The sequence below is a fragment of the Bubalus kerabau genome, chromosome 7, assembly GCF_029407905.1.
Source record: "Bubalus kerabau isolate K-KA32 ecotype Philippines breed swamp buffalo chromosome 7, PCC_UOA_SB_1v2, whole genome shotgun sequence".
Lineage (NCBI taxonomy): Eukaryota > Metazoa > Chordata > Mammalia > Artiodactyla > Bovidae > Bubalus > Bubalus kerabau.
In genome coordinates this window covers 88,208,747-88,231,994 of record NC_073630.1, presented here as the reverse complement: position 1 = coordinate 88,231,994, position 23,248 = coordinate 88,208,747, and the positions used below count along the sequence as shown (strand labels likewise).

General features: G+C 39.8%; 1 protein-coding gene and 1 pseudogene across 1 annotated transcript in view; one reads left to right on the top strand and one right to left on the bottom strand.

Annotated features, from left to right (window-relative positions):
- The window catches only part of LOC129657251 (transmembrane protease serine 11E-like), a 59,626-nt gene that overhangs the window by 23,330 nt on the left and 13,048 nt on the right, over positions 1-23,248 (top strand). The window contains exons 3-6 of the mRNA XM_055587467.1: positions 1,211-1,332; positions 3,970-4,037; positions 16,610-16,773; positions 20,849-20,887. Coding sequence (XP_055443442.1) covers positions 1,211-1,332; positions 3,970-4,037; positions 16,610-16,773; positions 20,849-20,887 — 393 coding nt within the window. The remainder of the gene's footprint in view (positions 1-1,210; positions 1,333-3,969; positions 4,038-16,609; positions 16,774-20,848; positions 20,888-23,248) is intronic.
- Positions 10,337-15,037, bottom strand: LOC129657356 (acidic fibroblast growth factor intracellular-binding protein-like; annotated as a pseudogene).

Below are 23,248 nucleotides of genomic sequence, written 5' to 3'. Positions count from 1 at the left end.
GAATGAGGCACACTCCATTTTCCTATTATAACCGTACACAACAGTCTTGGTCACCATTGTATTCCTAATGCTTGGCACAATCTCTCACACAAAACATAGTCAGCATTATATCTCATTGAAAGAATCTTCTTAGCTCTGTGCTTGCTTCATGTAAAAGAGAGTAGAAGAAAAACTATGCTGCATTAATTCTCAGCAGACCAAAAACTTGGGCTGCTTGAACTGGATGCAGAAAGTGGAGACACTGGCTAAAGAAACAAAAAAGCCAATGCCTCTGGCTGGAGGGAGAAAATAAATGGAGAGCCAAGGGAACCAGGTGAGACTATGTAGTGTCCCTGGAGGGTTACCAAGGTGGCAACTTTAGCTCCTCAAAAGTCTATACACTGAACTCCTGGCATTCAGTTCAGTCACTCAGTCATGTCCGACTCTTTGTGGCCCCATGAATCGCAACATGCCAGGCCTCCCTGTCCATCACCAACTCCTGGAGTTCACTGAGACTCACGTGCATCGAGTCAGTGATGCCATCCAGCCATCTCATCCTCTGTCGTCCCCTTCTCCCCTTGCCCCCAATCCCTCCCAGCATCAGAGTCTTTTCCAATGAGTCAACTCTTCACATGAGGTGGCCAAAATACTGGAGTTTCAGCTTTAGCATCATTCCTTCCAAAGAAATCCCAGGGCTGATCTCCTTTAGAATGGACTGGTTGGATCTCCTTGCAGTCCAAGGGACTCTCAAGAGTCTTCTCCAACACCACAGTTCAAAAGCATAAATTTTCTTATTCTAGAGTCCTTGCAGCCAGAATTGATGGGTAGTTTAAGGAATTGGAAGAAATCTACTTTTAAAATATAAAGATGTGTTTGCTGTTGGGAAGCTTCTGAATCTATTCAGAAGCTCAGATGGCCTGACTAGCTGCTTTTTGTGGTTTATTCAGAAATATCCATGTAACTAATTAGCATACAGGAACACCAAGCATTTCGTATGGATTTTACACTCTAAATCTTATAATGATTTTACACTCTAAATCTTATAATGATGAATGTTGTTGTCTTTTATTTTTGAGATAACCATGAAGCTCAGAGCAGGATGATGGAGATAATCTGGGTGGGACATTTTTTCCTGTCTCAGTCTGTCTAGCAACTACCAAACAAGGAAATGCCTGATGCTTTACACACATCTGAGAAAAAGTATGATACATTTTTGCCTCTTTCCTTATAGATCAAAAGAAGACCTACAATTACTACAGCACATTGTCATTTACAAGTAACAAAGTATATGATGAGTTTGGAAAAGAGGCTTCTAAAAATTTCACAGAAATGAGCCAGAAAATTGAATCAATGGTAAGCATTTCCCCCCATTTCTAGGACATTTGCTATCACTTTCTACCAAAAATTTTTAGTATCCTAGCTTCTCAAACATCCATTCATCTGAGCTTGTATATCTTTGCAAAATGGGGAGAGACCCTACCTGAGAGATATAAAACAAAATTGACAATACATGACTTGGAGGAATATTCCTTATAGGACTAAACCTAGTGACCTTTAGTCTTTTCTATTTGTCCTTCTTACTTACCCTTTAGCTAGTGATACACTATTGATTAGCAGAGCCCAGAAATTCTGAGAATGTGAGGGTGACCCAAAATATGGTTGTTGTGTCATTGATTTCCTCAAGAAGAGACCTTTAGCAGAAGACACAAGATTGAAGCTATTCAGACACATACTTGAGTAGTATTTTAGTACTAAAAAGTATCCAACCGTGGACAAGTTTTTAGTACATAAATCTATAGGAAATCCTTGGATATTCATCTTTATCCTTAGGTCATCAACATGTATCCTGAGGAATAAATGAAATATTATAAACAGTGGAAAACTAGGCATGCATGCTAAATCGATTCAGTCATGTCTGACTCTTAGTGATCCTTGCGGAACATAGCCTACCAGGTCCCTTTGTCTGTGGGATTCTCCAGGCAAGAATACAGGAGTGGGTTGCTGTGACCTCCTCCAGGGCATCTTCCCAACCCAGAGATCGAACCCACGTCTCTTACATCTCCTGCATTGGCAGACAGGTTCTTTACCACTAGCACCACTTGGGAAAACTTAGCAGTATAGGCCAAAAGAGCAAGAGCCTGGGTGAAGACTTATCATTGTCAGACTACTTAGAGAATAATTTGGAAGTTTCCTGTTAGTCTGTGAGGTTATTAGTGAAATGACGTGATGAAAATCACCCTAAACTAGGAGCTGGGACACCTACTTCTAGGACCATCTACTAGTCAATGATGTGTCATTTGGCACATCTCTTTGCCATTCTGGAAAAATTCCCTTATGTGAAAATTAAGCCACTAGACTAGAAAATTCCCAAACTGTTTTCCAATATCCTGAGAGAGAACAGAATGGCAGCGGTCCACCTGGAAACTGTCTGGTAAATTAGAAGCCTAAGGATTTGGATACTTTGCTAAGGAGATGAAATCCTGGTTGAATTTGTATTTGTAAACACCAAATCAGGGAAATATCAAATAAACTCTTTTTAAAGCGATATATCTGCTTAAAGATATGTATGTATATATATATATATACATACATACATATTTTAAGGATATATATATAAAATATGTAATATATAGTAAACGAAAGGAAATGTAGTGTATAGTAAAGGAAAGGAAATGTAATATATAGTAAAGTATAATGTAATATATAGTATTATATATAAAAATAATGTAATATAAATGTAATATATAGTAAAGGAAAGGAAATGGAAGTAAATATATTAAGAAAAAATGCAACTGTTTTTCTTGTTTTCTGTGCCAGTCACTAAATTTTGTAGAAGATTCAGACTGACTTAAACATAAAGGAATATAAATAGGACTCTAGTACTCTTCAAAACAAGTAATTTTGAAGTTATTTGATTAAAAAAAAAAAACCTTTAAATTTATTTCCAAATGAATGCTGTCATTAGAGGGCTCAATTGAATTGTGCTGATTTATTCATAATTGAAGTAACTGTCCTTGGGAACAAAGTCAGAAGTGAAACAAAATGTAAGAAAGAATAAAAAGGCTCATTGTTTGTCAATTAGTCACCAGCCCGTAGTATCTGTGTTTGGTTCCCAGGTGGCTCAGTGGTAAAGAATCTGCCTGCCAAAACAGGATACCCAGGTTTGATCTCTGGGTTGGGAAAATCCCCTGGAGAAGGAAATGGCAACCCACTCCAGTATTCTTGTCTGGAAAATCCCATGGACAGAGGAGCCTGGTGGGCTATAGTCCATGGCGTTGCAAAGAGTCGGACACAACTGAGCAACTAACACACACACACCATCGGCTATGTATCCCAGTTCATCTGAGCCTTCCTAAGAGCATCTTGAGTGCTGAATTGGGTGTAGATTATGACGGGATATTTGGTAATATTTTTCACTAGGTTTGAGAATCATGTGACACCATTATGCATTCATTCTCACATTCATTATCTCTTCCAAGTACTAACCAAGCCTAACTCTGCTTCTGAGATCAGATGAGACCCAGTGTGTTCAGGATGGTGTGGCCATGGATTGAATTTATGACCTACCACCTGCCACAGTTTTTTTTCATTTCCTTTGTCTACCTACAGTAAAAGCCTCTCTCTCATAGAGTGAATACTTCTCTTGCTTTTCAAAACCCAGTCTGTTTACTCTCTTTTATCTCTTTCCGAGTGTAGCACAGCAGACATCACTCCTAGCCCCCCTCCTATGATTCTCCTTGGGAGGAAAGTTATAACCAACCTAGATAGCATATTAAAAAGCAGAGACATTACTTTGTCAACTCATATAATTCTTAAGTCAGAGTTCAGTTGAAATCACTGAACAGAGTACAAAAAGAGACTCTTCAAGTTCAGCAATTGTGAAATGTCTGTCAGTGTGTTTTGTTTTTAAAAATGTTTTAAGCTTTGAATCAGTTTGCAGAATTTTAGAAAATTATCCTTGCTGACATATTTTGAATATTTTTGAAACAGGTAAAAAATGCATTTCATAAATCTTCATTGAGGGGAAAATTTGTCAAGTCTCACATTATCAAGTTCAGGTATGTAGATCTAAAATACTGACTTCTGATTATAATTTGAAACTAAAGCTGTTAATCTGGTCAGTAAAAAATAGTTTGAATTGTTCATATGTGATATAACTTAACAGATTAATTTTGTATCTGTTCTGTGTTAAGTCGTGGGTTACAATGTGTCTTACTCATTCTTTAAATCCAAAAGAAAGAATTTGCAAGATGATTTTGAGGGAAAAATGAAAGTGAAAGGCTCTCAGTCATGTCTGACTCTTTGCAATGCCATGGACTGTGTAATTCATGGAATTCTCCAGGCGAGAATACTGGAGTGGGTAATCTTTTCTGTCTCCAGGGGATCTTCCCAAACCAGGGATCAAACCCAGGTCTCCTACACTGCAGGCAGATTCTAAGTGTTATCGGTGGCTATATTATAGACTTGGGTTTTTTGACTTGTTTGATTTTAGGAAACTAGTTAGAACAAATAGGGACCTAAGCCGCATCTCTTGGTTTAATAACAAATAAGTGTCCTATGTAAAATAGTGTAGTAGAGGAGTTTTTTTATTTTCTCTTCTTGGTACTCCTTCCTACCATATTTCTTTCTTTTCATTTTACTCATCTTTTTTTTTGATATAAATATTTAAGATCTCAGATCTGTTCATCAGTTCAGTTCAGTTCAGTCACTCGGTCGTGTCCGATTCCTTGTGACCCCAGGAACCGCAGCACACCAGGCCTCCCTGTCCATCACCAACTCCCGAGTCCACCCAAACCCATGTCCATTGAGTCAGTGATGCCATCCAACCATCTCATCCTCTGTCTTCCCTTTCTCCTCCTGCCCTCAATCTTTCCCAGCATCAGGGTCTTTTCAAATGAGTCATCTCTTCCCATCAGGTGGCCAAAGTATTGGAGTTTCAGCTTCAACATTAGTCCTTCCAATGAATATTCAGGACTGAATTGCTTTAGGATGGACTTGTTGGATCTCCTTGCAGTCCAAGGGACTCTCAAGGGTCTTCTCCAATACCACAGTTCAAAAGCATCAATTCTTCAGCGTTCAGATCCCTTTATAGCCCAACTATCACATCCACACATGCCCACTGGAAAAACCATAGCCTTGACTAGATGGACCTTTGTTGACAAAGTAATGTCTCTGCTTTTTAATATGCTATCTAGGTTGGTCATAACTTTCCTCCCAAGGAGTAAATGTCTTTTAATTTCATGGCTGCAGTCACCATCTGCAGTGACTTTGGAGCCCAGAAAAATAAAGTCTGACACCGTTTCCACTGTTTCCCCATCCATTTGCCATGAAGTGATGGGACTGGATGCCATGATCTTAGTTTTCTCAATGTGCAGCTTTAAGCCAACTTTTTCACTCTCCTCTTTCACTTTCATCAAGAGGCTCTTTAGTTCTTCTTCACTTTCTGCCCTAAAGGGTGGTGTCATCTGCATATCTGAGGTTATTGATATTTCTCCCGGCAATCTTGATTCCAGCTTGTGCTTCTTCTAGCCCAGCATTTCTCATGATGTACTCTGCATATAAGTCAAATAAGCAGGGTGGCAATATATAGCCTTGAGGTACTCCTTTTCCTATTTGGAACCAGTCTGTTGTTCCATGTCCAGTTCTAACTGTTGCTTCCTGACCTGCATATAGGTTTCTCAAGAGGCAGGTCAGGTGGTCTGGTATTCCCATCTCTTGAAGAATTTTCCACAGTTTATTATGATCCACACAGTCAAAGGCTTTGGCATAGTCAATAAAGCAGAAATAGATGTTTTTTCTGGAACTCTCTTGCTTTTTCCATGATCCAGCAGATGTTGGCAATTTGAACTCTGGTTCCTTTGCATTTTCTAAAACCAACTTGAACATCAGGAAGTTCACATTTCACATATTGCTGAAGCCTGGCTTGGAGAATTTTAAGCATCACTTTACTAGCATGTGAGATGAGTGCAACTGTGCGGTAGTTTGAGCATTCTTTGGAATTGCCTTTCTTTGGGATTGGAATGAAAACTGACCTTTTCCAGTCCTGTGGACACTGCTGAGTTTTCCAAATTTGCTGGCATATTGAGTGCAGCATTTTCACAGCATCATCTTTCAGGATTTGAAATAGCTCAACTGGAATTCCATCACCTCCACTAACTTTGTTCGTAGTTATGGTTCCTAAGGGCCACTTGACTTCACATTCCAGGATGTCTGGCTCTAGGTGAGTGATCACACCATCATGATTATCTGGGTCATGAAGATCTTTTTTGTACAGTTCTTCTGTATATTCTTGCCACCTCTTCTTAATATCTTCTGCTTCTGTTAGGTCCCTACCATTTCTGTCCTTTATTGAGCCCATCTTTGCATGAAACATTCCCTTGGTATCTCTAATTTTCTTGAAGAGATCTCTAGTCTTTCCCATTCTATTGTTTTCCTCTATTTCTTTGCATTGATCACTGAGGAAGTATTTCTTATCTCTCCTTGCTATTCTTTGGAACTCTGCATTCAAATGGGTATATCTTTCCTTTTCTCTTTCCTTTTCACTTCCCTTCTTTTCACAGCTATTTGTAAGGCCTCCTCAGACAGCCATTGTGCTTTTTGCATTTTTTTTCTTGAGGGTGGTCTTGATTCATGTCTCCTGTACAATATCAGGAACTTCTGTCCACAGTTCATCAAGCACTCTATCAGATCTAGTCCCTTAAATCTGTTGCTCACTTCCTCTGTATAGTCACAAGGGATTTGATTTAGGTTATACCTGAATGGTCTAGTGGTTTTCTCCACTTTCTTCAATTTCATCAACCATCAATAAATAGAATCCAAGACATAACATTAAAAACAAAATACTGTATGAGGATCTTAAAGTATTATCTTCATACGAATTATTTGTAATTTCCAGAATAAAATAGCTGCTATTTCCAACAGTGTTTCAATGACAAAAGCTCCAAGTTGCTCATCAGCCTGTTACTTAGTTGCCCACTTTCTCTTGAAAATCCCATACTCTTTGATGTTCAAAATATTCCTTTTTCTTGGATCTTTATCTGCTTCTCCAGTTACCAAATTTTCATTCTCTCAAGGGGATTTCATTCACTCACACCATGGTTTCCTTGGCTATGGAAATCCAAGTTTCTATTTCCAGTCTAAATTTTTGTCCTGGTTCTAGAAATATATGTTTGCCCATGCACACTTCCATGTGGGTGTTTCACAGAAAATTCTCAAACTCAAGAAAAACCTAATTATGCTAATAAGAAACCTGGAAGTCACCCTTGCTCCTCCCTTTCCTGGGCCCCTTGAACTTCATGAATAATGAAGTTCTACCAATTCTACAGGACTGGGGAAACAGAGACTCTTGGAGAACACAAATAAAACCTTGTGTGCACCAGGATCCTGGAGAAAGGAGCAGTGACATCATAAGAGAATAAGTCAGACTTGCCTGTGTGTGCTTGGGAGTCTCCAGGGAAGGTGTGGGTCAACAGTGGCCTGTCATGGGGTCAGGGGAACTGACTACAACAGTTCGGGGAGGCCTGGCATGCTGGCATAAGTCATTTTGAAGGAGGTCACCATTATTGCCATTCAGTACAGTTCAGTTGAGTCACTCAGTTGTGTTCAACTCTTTGTGACCACATAGACTGCAGCACACCAGGCTTCCCTGTCCTTCACCCACTCCTGGAGCTTGCTCAAATTCATGTTCATCGAGTCAGTGATGCCATCCAACCATCTCATCTTCTGTTGTCCACTTCTCGTCCTACCTTCAATCTTTCCCAGCATCAGGGTCTTTTCCAATGAATCAGCTCTTTGGGTCAGGTGACCAAAGGATTGGACCTTCAGCTTCAGAATTGGTCCTTCTAATGAATATTCAGGACTGATTTCCTTTAGGATTGACTGGTTTGATCTCCTTGCAGTCCAAGGGACTCTCAAAAGTCTTTTCCAACACCACAGTTCAAAAGCATCAATTATTTGATGCTCAGCATTCTTTATTGTCCAATTCTCATATCCATACATGACTACTAGGAAAACCATAGCTTTGACCTTACAGACTTTTGTCGGCAAGGAAATATCTTTGCTTTTTAATATGCTGTCTAAGTTTGTCATGGGAGAAGGCAATGGGACCCCACACCAGTACTCTTGCTTGGAAAATCCCATGGACAGAGGAGCCTGGTAGGCTGCAGTCCATGGGGTCACTGAGAGTTGGACACGACTGAGCGACTTCACTTTCACTTTTCACTTTCATGCATTGGAGGAGGAAATGGCAACCCACTCCAGTACTCTTGCCTGGAGAATCCCAGGGACGGCGGGGCCTGGTGGCCTGCCGTCTATGGGGTCGCACAGAGTCGGACATGACTGAAGCGACTTAGCAGCAGCAGCAGCAGCAAGTTTGTCATAGCTTTTCTTCCAAGGTGTAGGCTTCTTTCACTTCTGCCATTACACAGCCTCAACCATCAGCAGAAAATTGGATTAAAGACTTAGTGAGCATAGCCTTGCCCACCAGAACAAGACCCAGTTTTCTCCACAGCCAGTCTCTCCCATCAAGAAACTTGCACAAGCATCTTATCCATCAGAGGGAAGACAGAATGAAGACCTGAATCATGGATCACAACCTTGCCTAACTCAATGAAACCATGAGTCATGACATGTAGGGCCACCCAAGATGGATGGGTCATGGTGGAGAGTTCTGATAAAATGTGGCTTACTGGAGAAGGGAATGGCAAACCACTTCAGCATTCTTGCCTTGAGAACCCCATGAATGGTATGAAAAGGCAAAAATACATGACAGTGAAAGATGAAGCTCTCAGGTCAGTAGGTGTCCAATATGCTACTGGAGAAGAACTATTGCTCTTGCAACTAAAGCAAAGACAAACCTAGACAGTGTATTAAAAAGCAGGGTCATTACTATGCCTACAAAGGTCCATATAGTCAATGTTATGGTTTTTCCAGTATTCATGTATGGATGTGAGAACTGGACAATAAAAAAGGTTGACTGCTGAAGAATTGATGCCTTTGAACTGTAGCGGTAGAGAAGAATCTTGAGATTCCCTTTGGGCAGCAAGGAGATCAACCAGTCAATCCTAAAGGAAATAAACCCTGATTATTCATTGGAAAGACTGATGCTGAAGCTGAAGCTCCAATACTTTGGCCACCTGATGCAGAGCTGACTCACTGGAAAAGACTCTGATGCTGGGAAAGATCAAAGGCAGGAAGAGAAGGGGATGACAGAGAACAAGATGGTTAAATATCATCACCAACTCAATGGACATAAGTTTGAGCAAACTCTGGGAGATGATGAAGGACAGGGAAGCCAGGTGTGATGCAGTCCATGGGGTTGCAAAGAGTCAAACATGATGGAGCAACTGTAAAACAACAATCAATTATATCTTCTGAATCACTTTCTAATTTGTTTACCCCTTCATCCCAGAAATCTTTCTATTTGTTATTCTTTCTTCTGTTATCATAATATGAAGATGTGCAAGTTTGTTGGAAAGATAAAGTCAGTCTTAGAGATATTGATTTGAGATACTAAGTGATCCTATGAGCCCAAAATATGAGTCTGACATAAGGGAGGAAATGGAAACTGAGTTGAAGACATAAATTTGCTTAACATCAACTCAGAGTATTAGGAAGTGTGGGTGTCAACAGAATTTCTAAGAAAAGGGATAATGCAAGAAAAAAAGGATCGTGAAGAAAACTTGAGGAATGACATATTTAAGGAAATAGAAGAAAAATAGCAAACTAGGAAATAGACAGGGAAGGAGCAGGCAAAACAAAGAATCGAGAGAGGCACCACTGAAGCTAATAACAGAAAGTTTTAGTGAGGGAGTGGTCAGCATTGACAAGATTCCTGAGCGACTGAGTAATATGACTACAAAGAATCCATGGGAAGTGTCAATGAGGAAGTCAGTAGTGTTCAAGTAGAGAAATGACTCAGTTGAACAGAAGGGGAGGAAGTAGACTGCAATGAAGTAAATGTGAGGTAGAAAGTAATTTACCCATTCAGGAAGGTTTTCTGTGATATAAAGGTGTGAGGTAAATCACATAGCTAGGGTAGAGGGAGGTGTTGTTTTTGTCTCTCTCAGCCAGCCAGTAGAGGAGTATTTTATGGGAAAGAAGAAAAGAGAAAGTAATGGATGTATAGGGCTGCTATGGTAGTGAAAAGGGGGATGAGATATATAACAATGATCCCTTTAAAGCTCTATTTTTCCAGATTACAAAAGCAATACAAAATTGTGTAAAATTCAAAAAACACAAGATTACAAAAAACAGAAAGCAAAAGTCCCCTCTTTAATAGTTTCATGCTCAGAAATAACACATCTTTTTTTTTTTCCCAAAGTCATGGCAACTTTATTGTCAGTGTGTGGCGGTGGCCTCAGTCATGATAGAGACACAGGAAGCAGCCAAGGAGGGTGGGAGGGTGTCCATGTAGCCCTCCCAGAGGGCCTGGTGCCAAGAGTCATCCAGGGAGTGGACCAATGCCCAATACTGATTAATCATTCAATGGCCAGTGGTCTGGGCCACAGGGTTCCATGGACTTCTCCATAAGGTCCACAAACAGGTCTCTGACATCCTTACTGTGGGTCAGCTTGGAGGCCACATTCACCAGCCCCCAGGACCTGGCTTCCATCTTTGAAAAGACACAGAGCTTTCCCCAGAGGGCAGTTTGATCTCCTTCAAGTCCTGGAGACTCTCCTCCTCTAAGTCCACATCCATGTCATCTACCCAGGAGTCCACAACCCCGAGGGTCCAGTTTGGGAACATGAACTCAGCACAGAAGGCAAAATCCCAAAAGCTCAGAGACTGCAGTTTTTTCCTTCCCTGTCTCAAAGTGATTGTTGGCAAAGAAGACAATGGCTGCATAGTCCCTGGCCAGTCACTTGAACAGGAAGAAGTGCTGCTGTGTGTTGTCGACCAGTTCAGTTCAGTCCAGTTCAGTCGCTCAGTCGTGTCCGACTCTTTGAGACCCCATGAATTGCAGCACACCAGGCCTCCCTGTCCATCACCAACTCCTGGAGTTCACTGAGACTCACGTCCATCCAGTCAGTGATACCATCCAGCCATCTCATCCTCTGTCGTCCCCTTCTCCTCCTGCCCCCAGTCCCTCCCAGCATCAGAGTCTTTTCCAATGAGTCAACTCTTCACATGAGGTAGCCAAAGTACTGGAGTTTCAGCTTTAGCATCATTCCTTCCAAAGAAATCCCAGGGCTGATCTCCTTTAGAATGGACGGGTTGGATCTCCTTGCAGTCCAAGGGACTCTCAAGAGTCTTCTCCAACACCACAGTTCAAAACCATCAATTCTTCAGCACTCAGCCTTCTTCACAGTCCAACTCTCACATCCATACATGACCACAGGAAAAACCATAGCTTTGGCTAAACGGACCTTTGTTGGCAAAGTAATGTCTCTGCTTTTGAATATGTTATCCAGGTTGGTCATAACTTTCCTTCCAAGGAGTAAGTGTCTTTTAATTTCATGGCTGCAGTCACCATCTGCAGTGACTTTGGAGCCCAGAAAAATAAAGTCTGACACTGTTTCCACTGTTTCCCCATCTATTTCCCATGAAGTGATGGGACCGGATGCCATGATCTTCGTTTTCTGAATGTTGAGCTTTAAGCCAACTTTTTCATTCTCCTCTTTCACTCTCATCAAGAGGCTTTTTAGTTCCTCTTCACTTTCTGCCATAAGGGTGGTGTCATCTGCATATCTGAGGTTATTGATATTTCTCCCGGCAATCTTGTTTCCAGTTTGTGCTTCTTCCAGTCCAGCATTTCTCATGATGTACTCTGCATGTAAGTTAAACAAGCAGGGTGGCAATATACAGCCTTGACGTACTCCTTTTCCTATTTGGAACCAGTCTGTTGTTCCATGTCCAGTTCTAACTGTTGCTTCCTGACCTGCATACAGATTTCTCAAAAGGCAGGTCAGGTGGTCTGGTATTTCCATCTCTTGAAGAATTTTCCACAGTTTATTATGATCCACACAGTCAAAGGCTTTGGCATAGTCAATAAAGCAGAAATAGATGTTTTTTCTGGAACTCTCTTGCTTTTTCCATGATCCAGCAGATGTTGGCAATTTGATCTCTGGTTCCTCTGCATTTTTTAAAACCAGCTTGAACATCAGGAAGTTCAAGGTTCACATATTGCTGAAGTCTGGCTTGGAGAATTTTGAGCATTACTTTACTAGCATGTGAGATGAGTGCAATTGTGCAGTAGTTTGAGCATTCTTTGGCATTGCCTTTCTTTGGAATCAGAATGAAAACTGACCTTTTCCAGTCCTGTGGCCACTGCTGAATTTTCCAAATTTGCTGGCATATTGAGTGCAGCAGTTTCACAACACCATCTTTCACGATTTGAAATAGCTCAACTGGAATTCCATCACCTCCACTAGCTTTGTTCGTAGTGATGCTTTCTAAGGCCCACTTGACTTCACATTCCAGGATGTCTGGCTCTAGGTCAGTGATCACACCATCGTGATTATCTGGGTCATGAAGCTCTTTTTTGTACAGTTCTTCTGTGTATTCTTGCCACCTCTTCTTGATATCTTCTGCTTCTGTTAGGTCCATACCATTTCTGTCCTTTATCGAGCCCACCTTTGCATGAAATGTTCCCTTGGTATCTCTAATTTTCTTGAAGAGATCTCTAGTCTTTCCCATTCTGTTGTTTTCCTCTATTTCTTTGCATTGATCACTGAAGAAGGCTTTCTTATCTCTTCTTGCTATTCTTTGGAACTCTGATTTCAGATGCTTATATCTTTCCTTTTCTCCTTTGCTTTTCACTTCTCTTCTTTTCACAGCTATTTGTAAGGCCTCCCCAGACAGCCATTTTGCTTTTTTGCATTTCTTTTCCATGGAGATGGTCTTGATCCCTGTCTCCTGTACAATGTCACAAACCTCATTCCATAGTTCATCAGGCACTCTATCTATCAGATCTAGGCCCTTAAATCTATTTCTCACTTCCACTGTATAATCATAAGGGATTTGATTTAGATCATCACTGAATGGTCTGGTGGTTTTCCCTACTTTTTTCAATTTAAGTTCTGAATTTGGTAATAATGAATTCATGATCTGAGCCACAGTCATCTCCTAGTCTTGTTTTTGTTGACTGTTTAGAGCTTCTCCATCTTTGGCTGCAAAGAATATAATCAATCTGATTTCAGTGTTGACCATCTGGTTATGTCCATGTATAGAGTCATCTCTTGTGTTGTTGGAAGAGGGTGTTTGCTATGACCAGTGCATTTTCTTGGCAAAACTCTATTAGTCTTTGCCCTGCTTCATTCCATATTCCAAGGCCAAATTTGCCTGTTACTCCAGGTGTTTCTTGACTTTCTACTTTTGCATTCCAGTCCCCTATAATGAAAAGGACATCTTTTTTGGGTGTTAGTTCTAAAAGGTCTTGTAGTCTTCCTAGAACTGTTCAGCTTCAGCTTCTTCAGCATTACTGGTTGGGGCATAGACTTGGATTACTGTGATATTGAATGGTTTGCCTTGGAAACGAACAGAGATCGTTCTGTCGTTTTTGAGATTGTATCCAAGTACTGCATTTTGGACTCTTTGGTTGACCATGATGGCTACTCCATTTCTTCTGAGGGATTCCTGCCTGCAGTAGTAGATATAATGGTCATCTAAGTTAAATGCACCCATTCTAGTCCATTTTAGTTCACTGATTCCTAGAATGTTGACATTCACTCTTGCCATCTCTTGTTTGACCACTTCCAATTTGCCTTGATTCATGGACCTGACATTCCAGGTTCCTATGCAATATTGCTCCTTAAAGCATCAGACCTTGCTTCTATCACCAGTCACATCCACAGCTGGGTATTGTTTTTGCTTTGGCTCCATCCCTTCATTCTTTCTGGAGTTATTTCTCCACTGATCTCCAGTAGCATATTGGGCACCTACTGACCTGGGGAGTTCCTCTTTCAGCATCCTATCATTTTGCCTTTTCATACTGTTGATGGGGTCTCAAAGCAAGAATATTGAAGTGGTTTGCCATTCCCTTCTCCAGTGGACCACATTCTGTCAGATCTCTCCTCCATGACCCGCCCGTCCTGGGTTGCCCCACGGGCATGGCTTAGTTTCATTGAGTTAGACAAGGCTGTGGTCCTAGTGTGATTAGATTGATTCGTTTTCTGTGAGTATGGTTTCAGTGTGTCTCCCCTCTGATGCCCTCTTGCAACACCTACCATCTTACTTGGGTTTCTCTTACCTTGGGCGTGGGGTATCTCTTCACGGCTGCTCAAGCAAAGCACAGCCGTTGCTCCTTACCTTGGACGAGGGGTATCTCCTAACCACCGCCCTTCCTGACCTTCAACGTGGGATAGCTCCTCTAGGCCCTCCTGCACCCGTGCAGCCACAGCTCCTTGGATGTGGGTTGCTCCTCCCGGCCTCCGCCCCTGGCCTCAGGCGTGGGGGTGTGGGATAGCTCCTCCCAGTTGTGGACCAGGGAGCCCTTCATTTCCTCTACCACCTTGAAGACTCGCTTAAAGTTGTCAGACTGTCTCCAGTAGCTCTTGAGGCTGATGCCAGTTTTGGTGTCTGTGTCATCCAGGTCTTTCTTGGTGCCCTCGGACAGATTCTTTCCCAGCGCCTCCAGCATGAAGGCCCGGTTAGAGGCAGAGTCCCTCTAGATGAACAGTGCCTGTCGAGAGGGCGGGATCTGGAAGATGAGCTGGTGCCGTAGTTTTGGTGGTGCGTGGAGCAGGTGCTCAAGCACATGGAAATTACCGTAGTGGTCCCTGGTGTCGCTCTGGAGCATTGCTGCTGTGGCACAGGACTGCTTCAGGATTCCCCAGCAAGCACACCCTCAGGGCCACCGCGCCGCTCACCAAATCACCATCCAGCCAGAGGTGATACACATCCTCGTTGATAAGGGTCATGTTCCCCATGAAGATGTCCAGCTCGCTGGTCACAGTGACACCAAGAGCCCCAGTAGGAGGAAGGACTCTTTGGCCTGCACACGGCCACCCAACACATCTTGTTAGTAATTTACTTTTAATATTTTCCCAATGACTGCATATTGATTTAGCTGGCTATATAGTTTTTCACTACAAGTGTATGTCAAAATTGATTTAGCCATTGCCCTTTTGATGGGCACTTGGGTTGTTACAATATTTTTTTGATTTAAAGATTAAGTTAAGATGCTGTATGTATACATATCTCTTTGCACCAGAAGAGTGTATTTTGAAGATTAAACTTCTAAGAGTAGACATGCTGCATCAGAGAGGATAGATAATCAAATTTATAACAGATAAACCGCCTTGCAAAAATGAATTCTAGTTGGTATTCCTACCTACAGTTTGGGAGCACAGAAGTTGATGCAGCATATAGGTGAGGAGTAAGATTCTTTGGGGTTCTGGTTCAAGATGGTGAAGCAGGAAGAAAAAAATTCACCTCCTCCCATGGACTCACTGAATCTACAGACACAGAAGAAACAATTTTCTCTTAAAAAAAAAAAAAAAAAAAAAAACAACAAATGTTTACTGAGTAATTATTGCACATTGAGCAAATGAGAAGAAAGTCACACTGAAGCGGGTTGGAGAGGCTGGGACACAATCTTTCAATAAATCCTATTCTGCCACACCAGGAAAAAAAATCTCAAACCCAGAGATTCTCCCTGATGAGTGATAAGTTTCAACCCCAAATCAGGAACCTCAGCTTTTAGGACCTGTACCTTGAGACAAGCCTTCAAAACATCTAACTCTGAAAATGAACAGGAGTCAAATGTTGAGATCTACAAAATTGTATCTATCTGGGAGATGGCTCTTAAAGTGCCCATGCACTTGGACTCACCCTCCTCAGATGCCCAGCACAGTGAAAGCCTATTGTACCCAGGCTGAAAGGGAACTGGTTGTGATTGTGAAAGAAGGGGTAGAGTATAGACTGAGAATGAGAAAGAGTAGTCAAGGGTGATTCCAAAGTAGTAATTCATTCAAATAATGCCAAGGCTCATTAACACTCTATTGTGGAAATAAAATCACATGAAGTCAAGACTTTGTCAAGCTTTCTAATGTCTTTAGGGTTAAGAGTTGTTTAGAAGAGCCTGAAGATTACTTGGGAGAAATCACTGGATTTAATTAACCCTGAAAGCCAAAGCCAGAGTTAGTTTCTTATTTACCATACATTTTATTTGATAATTTTGAATGGTTGATAAGAAAATTGTCTTTTGATGTTAATAACTCCAGTGTTTAACTAGATCCTGTGGTGGTAAGGAAGATCATAGGCTACTAGCTGAAAGCCTGAGATGGGAGTTTTGAATGTGGCAAACAATAGGAATATTGTTGTTGTTGTTGTTCAGTCCCTAAGTCATATCTGACTCTTTGTGACTCCGTGGACTGTAGCACGCCAGGCTTCCTGTCCTTCACTGTCTCCTAGAGTTTGCTCAGACTCATGTCTGCTGAGTCGTGATGCCATCCAACCATCTCATCCTCTGTCACGCCTTTCTCCTCCTGCCCTCCATCTTTCCCAGCATCAGAAATATAGAATAAAACACATTAGATCTTTTAAAATTGAATTTATAGATTTATTTTGTGTGTTTGTGTTTCAAATGAGTTATAAAGAAAATATAGAGTATGATATTGCCATAAATCTTATTTGGAACTTAACCTTTTAAAACTGTATTTTTCTCTTTTTTTCTTTTTTTGGTCCACAGTCAAGAGGAACATGGAGTGTTGGCTCATATGCTGCTGATTTTTAGATTTCCTTCTACTAAGGACCCTGAAACTATCAATAAAATAATACAACATGTTCTACATGAAAATCTGCAAGATGCTGTAGGACCCCCTAAATTAGATCCTGAATCAGTTGAAATTAAAAGTAAGTTTATCTCTTCTAATTCAATTCTCTTACATAGAATAACTTTGGTTTTGGGCACTAATCTTTAAAAGTTTTTGGATGTTTTTCATTATGGGGTCTTGCCACCAAGAAAATACTTCTTTGGGACTAAATTGATCCAAATGAAGTTGTTAAAATTTTAATACTACCTTAAACTTACATCTCCTCTGCAAGTCTGTCATTAACTCATGAGCCTGGATTCTTTTTCTATATTGGGCCTTACACTTTAGCTATAGAATCCAATGAATGGAAAAAGTGGCTCTGTGTATTTATTCCTCTTCCTGTTGCTTACTTTTTATGTTCTGAGTGTGATGGCTTATATGCTACTGATTTTTAGATTTTGTGAAAGATTCGTGCCATCAAATGTCATTTGAATGACATTTTCATTCAAATGTCATTAATAAACCTTATTAGCTTCTTCTCTCAGAGAAGGCAATGGCAACCCACTCCAGTACTCTTGCCTGGAAAATTCAATAAACGGAGGAGCCTGGTGGGCTGCAGTCCATGGGGACCCTAAGAGTCGGACATGACTGAGCGACTTCACTTTCACTTTTCACTTTCATGCATTGGAGAAGGAAATGGCAACCCACTCCAGTGTTCTTGCCTGGAGAATCCCAGGGATGGAGGAGCTTGGTGGGCTGCTGTCTATGGGATTGCACAGAGTCAGACAATACTGAAGTGACTTAGCAGCAGCAGCTTCTTCTCTTAGGCCCTTTGCCGATGAAAAGTATATCGTTTATCTTTTGGCAAAACTTATTTTTGGTATATTTTATAACTAACTTGAAAAACCTAAATTTTTTTATTTTGTCACGGCAAGGGAACAAGATAAACAGTGATAGATCCTCAAAACTAGAAAGTGAAAAACATACAAGACCCTCAGGGGAAATATAAGATTGGTTAAAAGCTCAGTCATATGCTATAGTACAGTGTTAGTCTCTAGAAATGGTGTACCAGCCACATGTATATTCTTAAAGTTTCTGGTAGCCACATTAAAAAAGTAAAAGTAAACATGTGAAATGTATTTAATTAATTTATGCATTTAACCCAAAATATCCAAAGTAGTACTATTTCAACAAGTAGTTCATATAACTGTCTACTCTTGAAATAATAATGTAATCTATAATACATTGTATTCACAATGTAATTCATATTGACAAATAGTCCATGTAAACATTTTTCATGAGATTTGAAATCGATTGTATAGTTTATATTTATAATGCACTTCAGTTTAGCCACATTTCAAGAGCTTACTAGGCACATGTGGCTGGTGAATAAAGTATTGGATATGGCAGGACTAAAAACTACAGAATAAGGCACAAGTAGAAAGAAGGAATAAAAGTGCTAATATAAAAGCTGACAGATGTAACTAGAGACCAAACCTGGTGGTTAGTCCCTCTACTTGCTTAGAAAAGGAAGCCCACTAGTCAGGGCCAGCTATTAGTATGTAATTTGTGGGGCCCAGTGAAAAGTGAAAGTCTGAGACTCTTTTGAAAAGCAATTAGACGGTGCTGTTCAAGGTACTAAGACATATGATTTTTCTTGATTTGTCATGGTATTTTTATCTATTAATTAATGATATTTTAAATGAAAAAGTGGAGAAGGAAATGGCAACCCACTCCAGTACTCTTGCTTGGGAAATCCCATGGATGGAGGAGTCTGGTGGGCTGCAGTCCCTGGAGTCGTGAAGAGTCAGACACGACTGAGCGACTTCCCTTTCACTTTTCACTTTCATGCATTGGAGAAGGAAATGGCAACCCACTCCAGGGTTCTTGCCTGGAGAATCCCAGGGACAGGGGAGCCTGGTGGGCTGCCATCTATGAGGTCGCACAGAGTCGGACACGACTGAAGCGACTTAGCAGCAGCAGCAGCAGTAAGTGATAAAGTCAAAATTTTAAATTAATAGCATGAGTTTTGCTGATGACCTTTATATTGTGAAATGTCAATTTCAAATGCAAATATGAAAGCATTTAATTTTTATTTGGAATCATGAAAATTATACAACTGTATTTCATAGCTTATCCATGCATGCATCTTGGTTACCAGAACCAAAGAAATGCTAGAGAAGTCTAGCTCAACATTGTTTATTTCCTTTCTAGATACAGGCACATTTTACCAGTGCTCTCTACCATCAGCTTATGTGAGGAAGGACCAAAACATCCTTCTATATCATTATTTTCAGCTAAAGCTTTTGGCTAATACAAAGAAGTAACAGGCACAAGAAAGGGTATGGTAGGTCCCTTAGTCATTTGTGTTTATTTGAATGCCATTACTTCTTTAGTATTCTAAGCAAGTTCTGGTTCAAACAGAAAACTTGGCCTCCTGGGGCTGTCAGTAACCTCTGTTTATATAGTGGTAGACATCACACACTATCTTGTACTCATTTTGAGTTTGCTGAACATTGTGGGTCCATTGGAATTCTTAGTTCATAGGATATCATGAATAACACACGCAAAAGGGGTAGCATGAATCCATGGACACATGGTATATATCTCCTCTGCCTGTGCCATACTCAATTATCCTGTCAAACTTCACTTCCAAACACAAATTATAAGAAACAATTATTACCAATTTCAACACAGTGAGCATTAAACCAAGTGCAAGGTCATGCTGAGTATAGGACTTGGTGCAGATACACAAGCCATGCATTCATGAAGTCAACTCTGTCAGTAGTACGTTTAAAAAAAAAAAAAAAAGAAAGAAATTCAAAGAAGTAAATTTAAAGGTCTAATTGACTTTAATGATTTACGGATTGGGCAGCACTCTGCCTTCGCGGACAGACAGGAACTCCAAGGAGCTATACAAAATGGAAGACTTTTATGGCCAGAAGGAGGCAAGAAGTTTTCTGGCAAAGTGGATTGTGTCAGGAAAGGGCAACTTCATTTGGGGGATGATGGGGGTCAGCAGACAGATTACTTCACTAGTGCTGACTAGGTAATTCCAAATTCACTGATTAAAGGTCATATTCCTGAAATAGGTTGAAACGGCAATTAGGCTAGATGGTAAGTTTGGCTTACCGATGTGCGACTTAGCACAATAACTCCATTTTGAGTCTCTTATTTATTTTTGTAATAGTATCAACATGCAAAGCCCAGATTTTCTCTAGGAAAAGCTTGAAATAAAGAATATTGAAATAGGGAGACTTGTGGTGGTGTTTTTAAATATTTATTGAGAATAAATGGCCACTTCTTCCTTATTTTTTCATTTTCTCCAAATGTAGCCAGAATAAAGTCAGAAAAGTCTTTCTAGAAAATAGATTTTTTGTGAATCAATACTATTGAATACTAAAGAAATTAACACTATTTTTTTTTACATTTAGAAATTCTATCTTGCCATGTTCAAAGAAAATAGGTTCATTCATTAGAAATCTACTGAATCAGGAAATTTGAGTATTGAGAGTTTTATGTAACTATTGGTTGGTTTAGCATTTGGATAGGATTAGGGTCTGATTGTTGAGCTAAGGAGCCCCTGGCTAGAGTTGAATGACAATTTGAGGATAAATTGTCTTGCTAAAACTTGGCAAAAAGAAGACCAAGAAATGGACAGCATTGTTTTTCAATGGGAGTGAGAACTAACTTATGGACATGCACTAGGGTATGTTGTACAGATGGAACTATGCTTATGAGTTTGGTAAAACAAATAATACAAAACTGAAATAATGGTCAATTATTTAGGGAATAATACTGCGATTTAGAATAAGATTTCCCCCCTAAAAGCTATGAACTACTTACATCCTATTTTCTGCTATAAAACTCAGATTCCTGGGTTTCAGGACAAACTCAGAATTACTGGGAAAAGGAAAAGGAATTTACAGTATAAAGATGCTCTTCAGGTGACTTTTAGCCACACTAAAGTTTAAGAAACTGTTCAAATCTCCCTTCTCCCCAAGAAAATGAATATACTATGTTTATGATAAACTGTGTTGCTTTTTGAAAGTTTTACATCATAGAGATACTATCTTTTAATGGAATTGAGCAAACTTTAGTATTTTAAGTACTCAGAGGCATTATGAATTCTGATGTGCAGATCCAGTTCTACTGACCATTTCTGTGTGTTTCAGAAATCAACAAGACAGAAACAGACAACTTCCTGAACAAATGTAAGTTTAACACATTTATTAAAATTGTATTACCTGAATGAATAAAGTTAATTCTAGATTATTTAAGTTTACTTTGTCAGTATTATGGGGTCAGAATAAAGTTTGATTTATGCACATCTCATGGTGTTTATCTTACCTCTGAAGTACCTTTTATTGCAAAAGGATAAAAACTAGGAGAATTTTGAAATGGATATATGGGGCCGGTGGCAGATGTGTAATAGAAGTGAATAGTACAGTTGTTAAAGAAAAGGCAAAAATATTTCTTAATGTTGTGATTGCAGATATCTACAATATATCCTCATGAAAATTTTCTAAAGATTGTATAGAAGTAATTTGTACATCGATATTTTTCAGCTAAAGGCAGAAACTTAGTGCTACTCCACACTAAATAAAATCTTGATGTTATTAATTTCATATTATAAAAATTGCTGACAATTATGGGACTGGGGTTTTCCAAGCCAGGCTTCAACAATACATGAATTGTGAACTTCCAGATGTTCAAGCTGGTTTTAGAAAAGGTAGAGGAACCAGAGATCAAATTGCCAACATCCGATGGATCATCAAAAAAGCAAGAGAGTTCCAGATAAACATCTATTTCTGCTTTATTGACTATACCAAAGCCTTTGACAGTGTGGATCACCACAAACTGTGAAAAATTCTGAAAGAGATGGGAATACCAGACCACCTGACCTGCCTCTTGAGAAACCTGTATGCTGGTCAGGAAGCAACAGTTAGAACTGGACATGGAACAACAGACTGGTTCCAAATAGGAAAAGGAGCAGGTCGAGACTGTATATTGTCACCCTACTTATTTAACTTATATCAGAGTACATCATGAGAAACACTAGGCTGGATGAAGCAGAAGCTGGAATCAAGATTGCCGGGAGAAATATCAATGACCTCAGATATGCAGATGACATCACCCTTATGGCAGAAAGTGAAGAGGAACTAAAAAGCCTCTTGATGAAAGTGAAAGTGGAGAGTGAAAAAGTTGACTTAAACTCAACATTCAGAAAACTAAGATCATGGCATCTGGTCCCATCACTTTATGGCAAATACATGGGAAACAGTGGAAACAGTGGCTGACTTTATTTTTCCGGGCTCCAAAATCACTGCAGATGGTGACTGCAGACATGAAGTTAAAAGACACTTACTCCTTGGAAGGAAAGTTATAACCAAGCTAGACAGCATATTAAAAAGCAGAGACACATATGGAGGCTGAACAACACGCTGCTGAATAACCAACAAATCACAGAAGAAATCAAAAAAGAAATCAAAATTTGCATAGAAACAAATGAAAATGAAAACACAACAACCGAAAACCTGTGGGACACAGTAAAAGTAGTCCTAAGGGGAAAGTTCATAGCAATACAGGCACACCTCAAGAAACAAGAAAAAAGTCAAATAAATAACCTAACTCTACACCTAAAGCAACTAGAAAAGGAAGAAATGAAGAATACCAGGGTTAGTAGAAGGAAAGAAATCTTAAAAATTAGAGCAGAAATAAATGCAAAAGAAACAAAAGAGACCATAGCAAAAATCAACAAAACCAAAAGCTGGTTCTTTGAAAGGATAAATAAAATTGACAAACCATTAGCCAGACTCATCAAGAAACAAAGGGAGAAAAATCAAATCAATAAAATTAGAAATGAAAATGGAGAGATCACAACAGACAACACAGAAATACAAAGGATCATAAGAGAGTACTATCAACAATTATATGCCAATAACATGGACAACGAGGAAGAAATGGACAAATTCTTAGAAAAGTACAACTTTCCAAAACTCGACCAGGAAGAAATAGAAAATCTTAACAGACCCATCACAAGCACGGAAATTGAAACTGTAATCAAAAATCTTCCAGCAAACAAAAGCCCAGGTCCAGACGGCTTCACAGCTATATTCTACCAAAAATTTAGAGAAGAGCTAACACCTATCCTGCTCAAACTCTTCCAGAAAATTGCAGAGGATGGTAAACTTCCAAACTCATTCTATGAGGCCACCATCACCCTAATACCAAAACCTAACAAAGATGCCACAAAAAAAGAAAACTACAGGCCAATATCACTGATGAACATAGATGCAAAAATCCTTAACAAAATTCTAGCAATCAGAATCCAACAACACATTAAAAAGATCATACACCATGACCAAGTGGGCTTTATCCCAGGGATGCAAGGATTCTTCAATATCCGCAAATCAATCAATGTAATACACCACATTAACAAATTGAAAAATAAAAACCATATGATTATCTCAATAGATGCAGAGAAAGCCTTTGACAAAATTCAACATCCATTTATGATCAAAACTCTCCAGAAAGCAGGAATAGAAGGAACATACCTCAACACAATAAAAGCT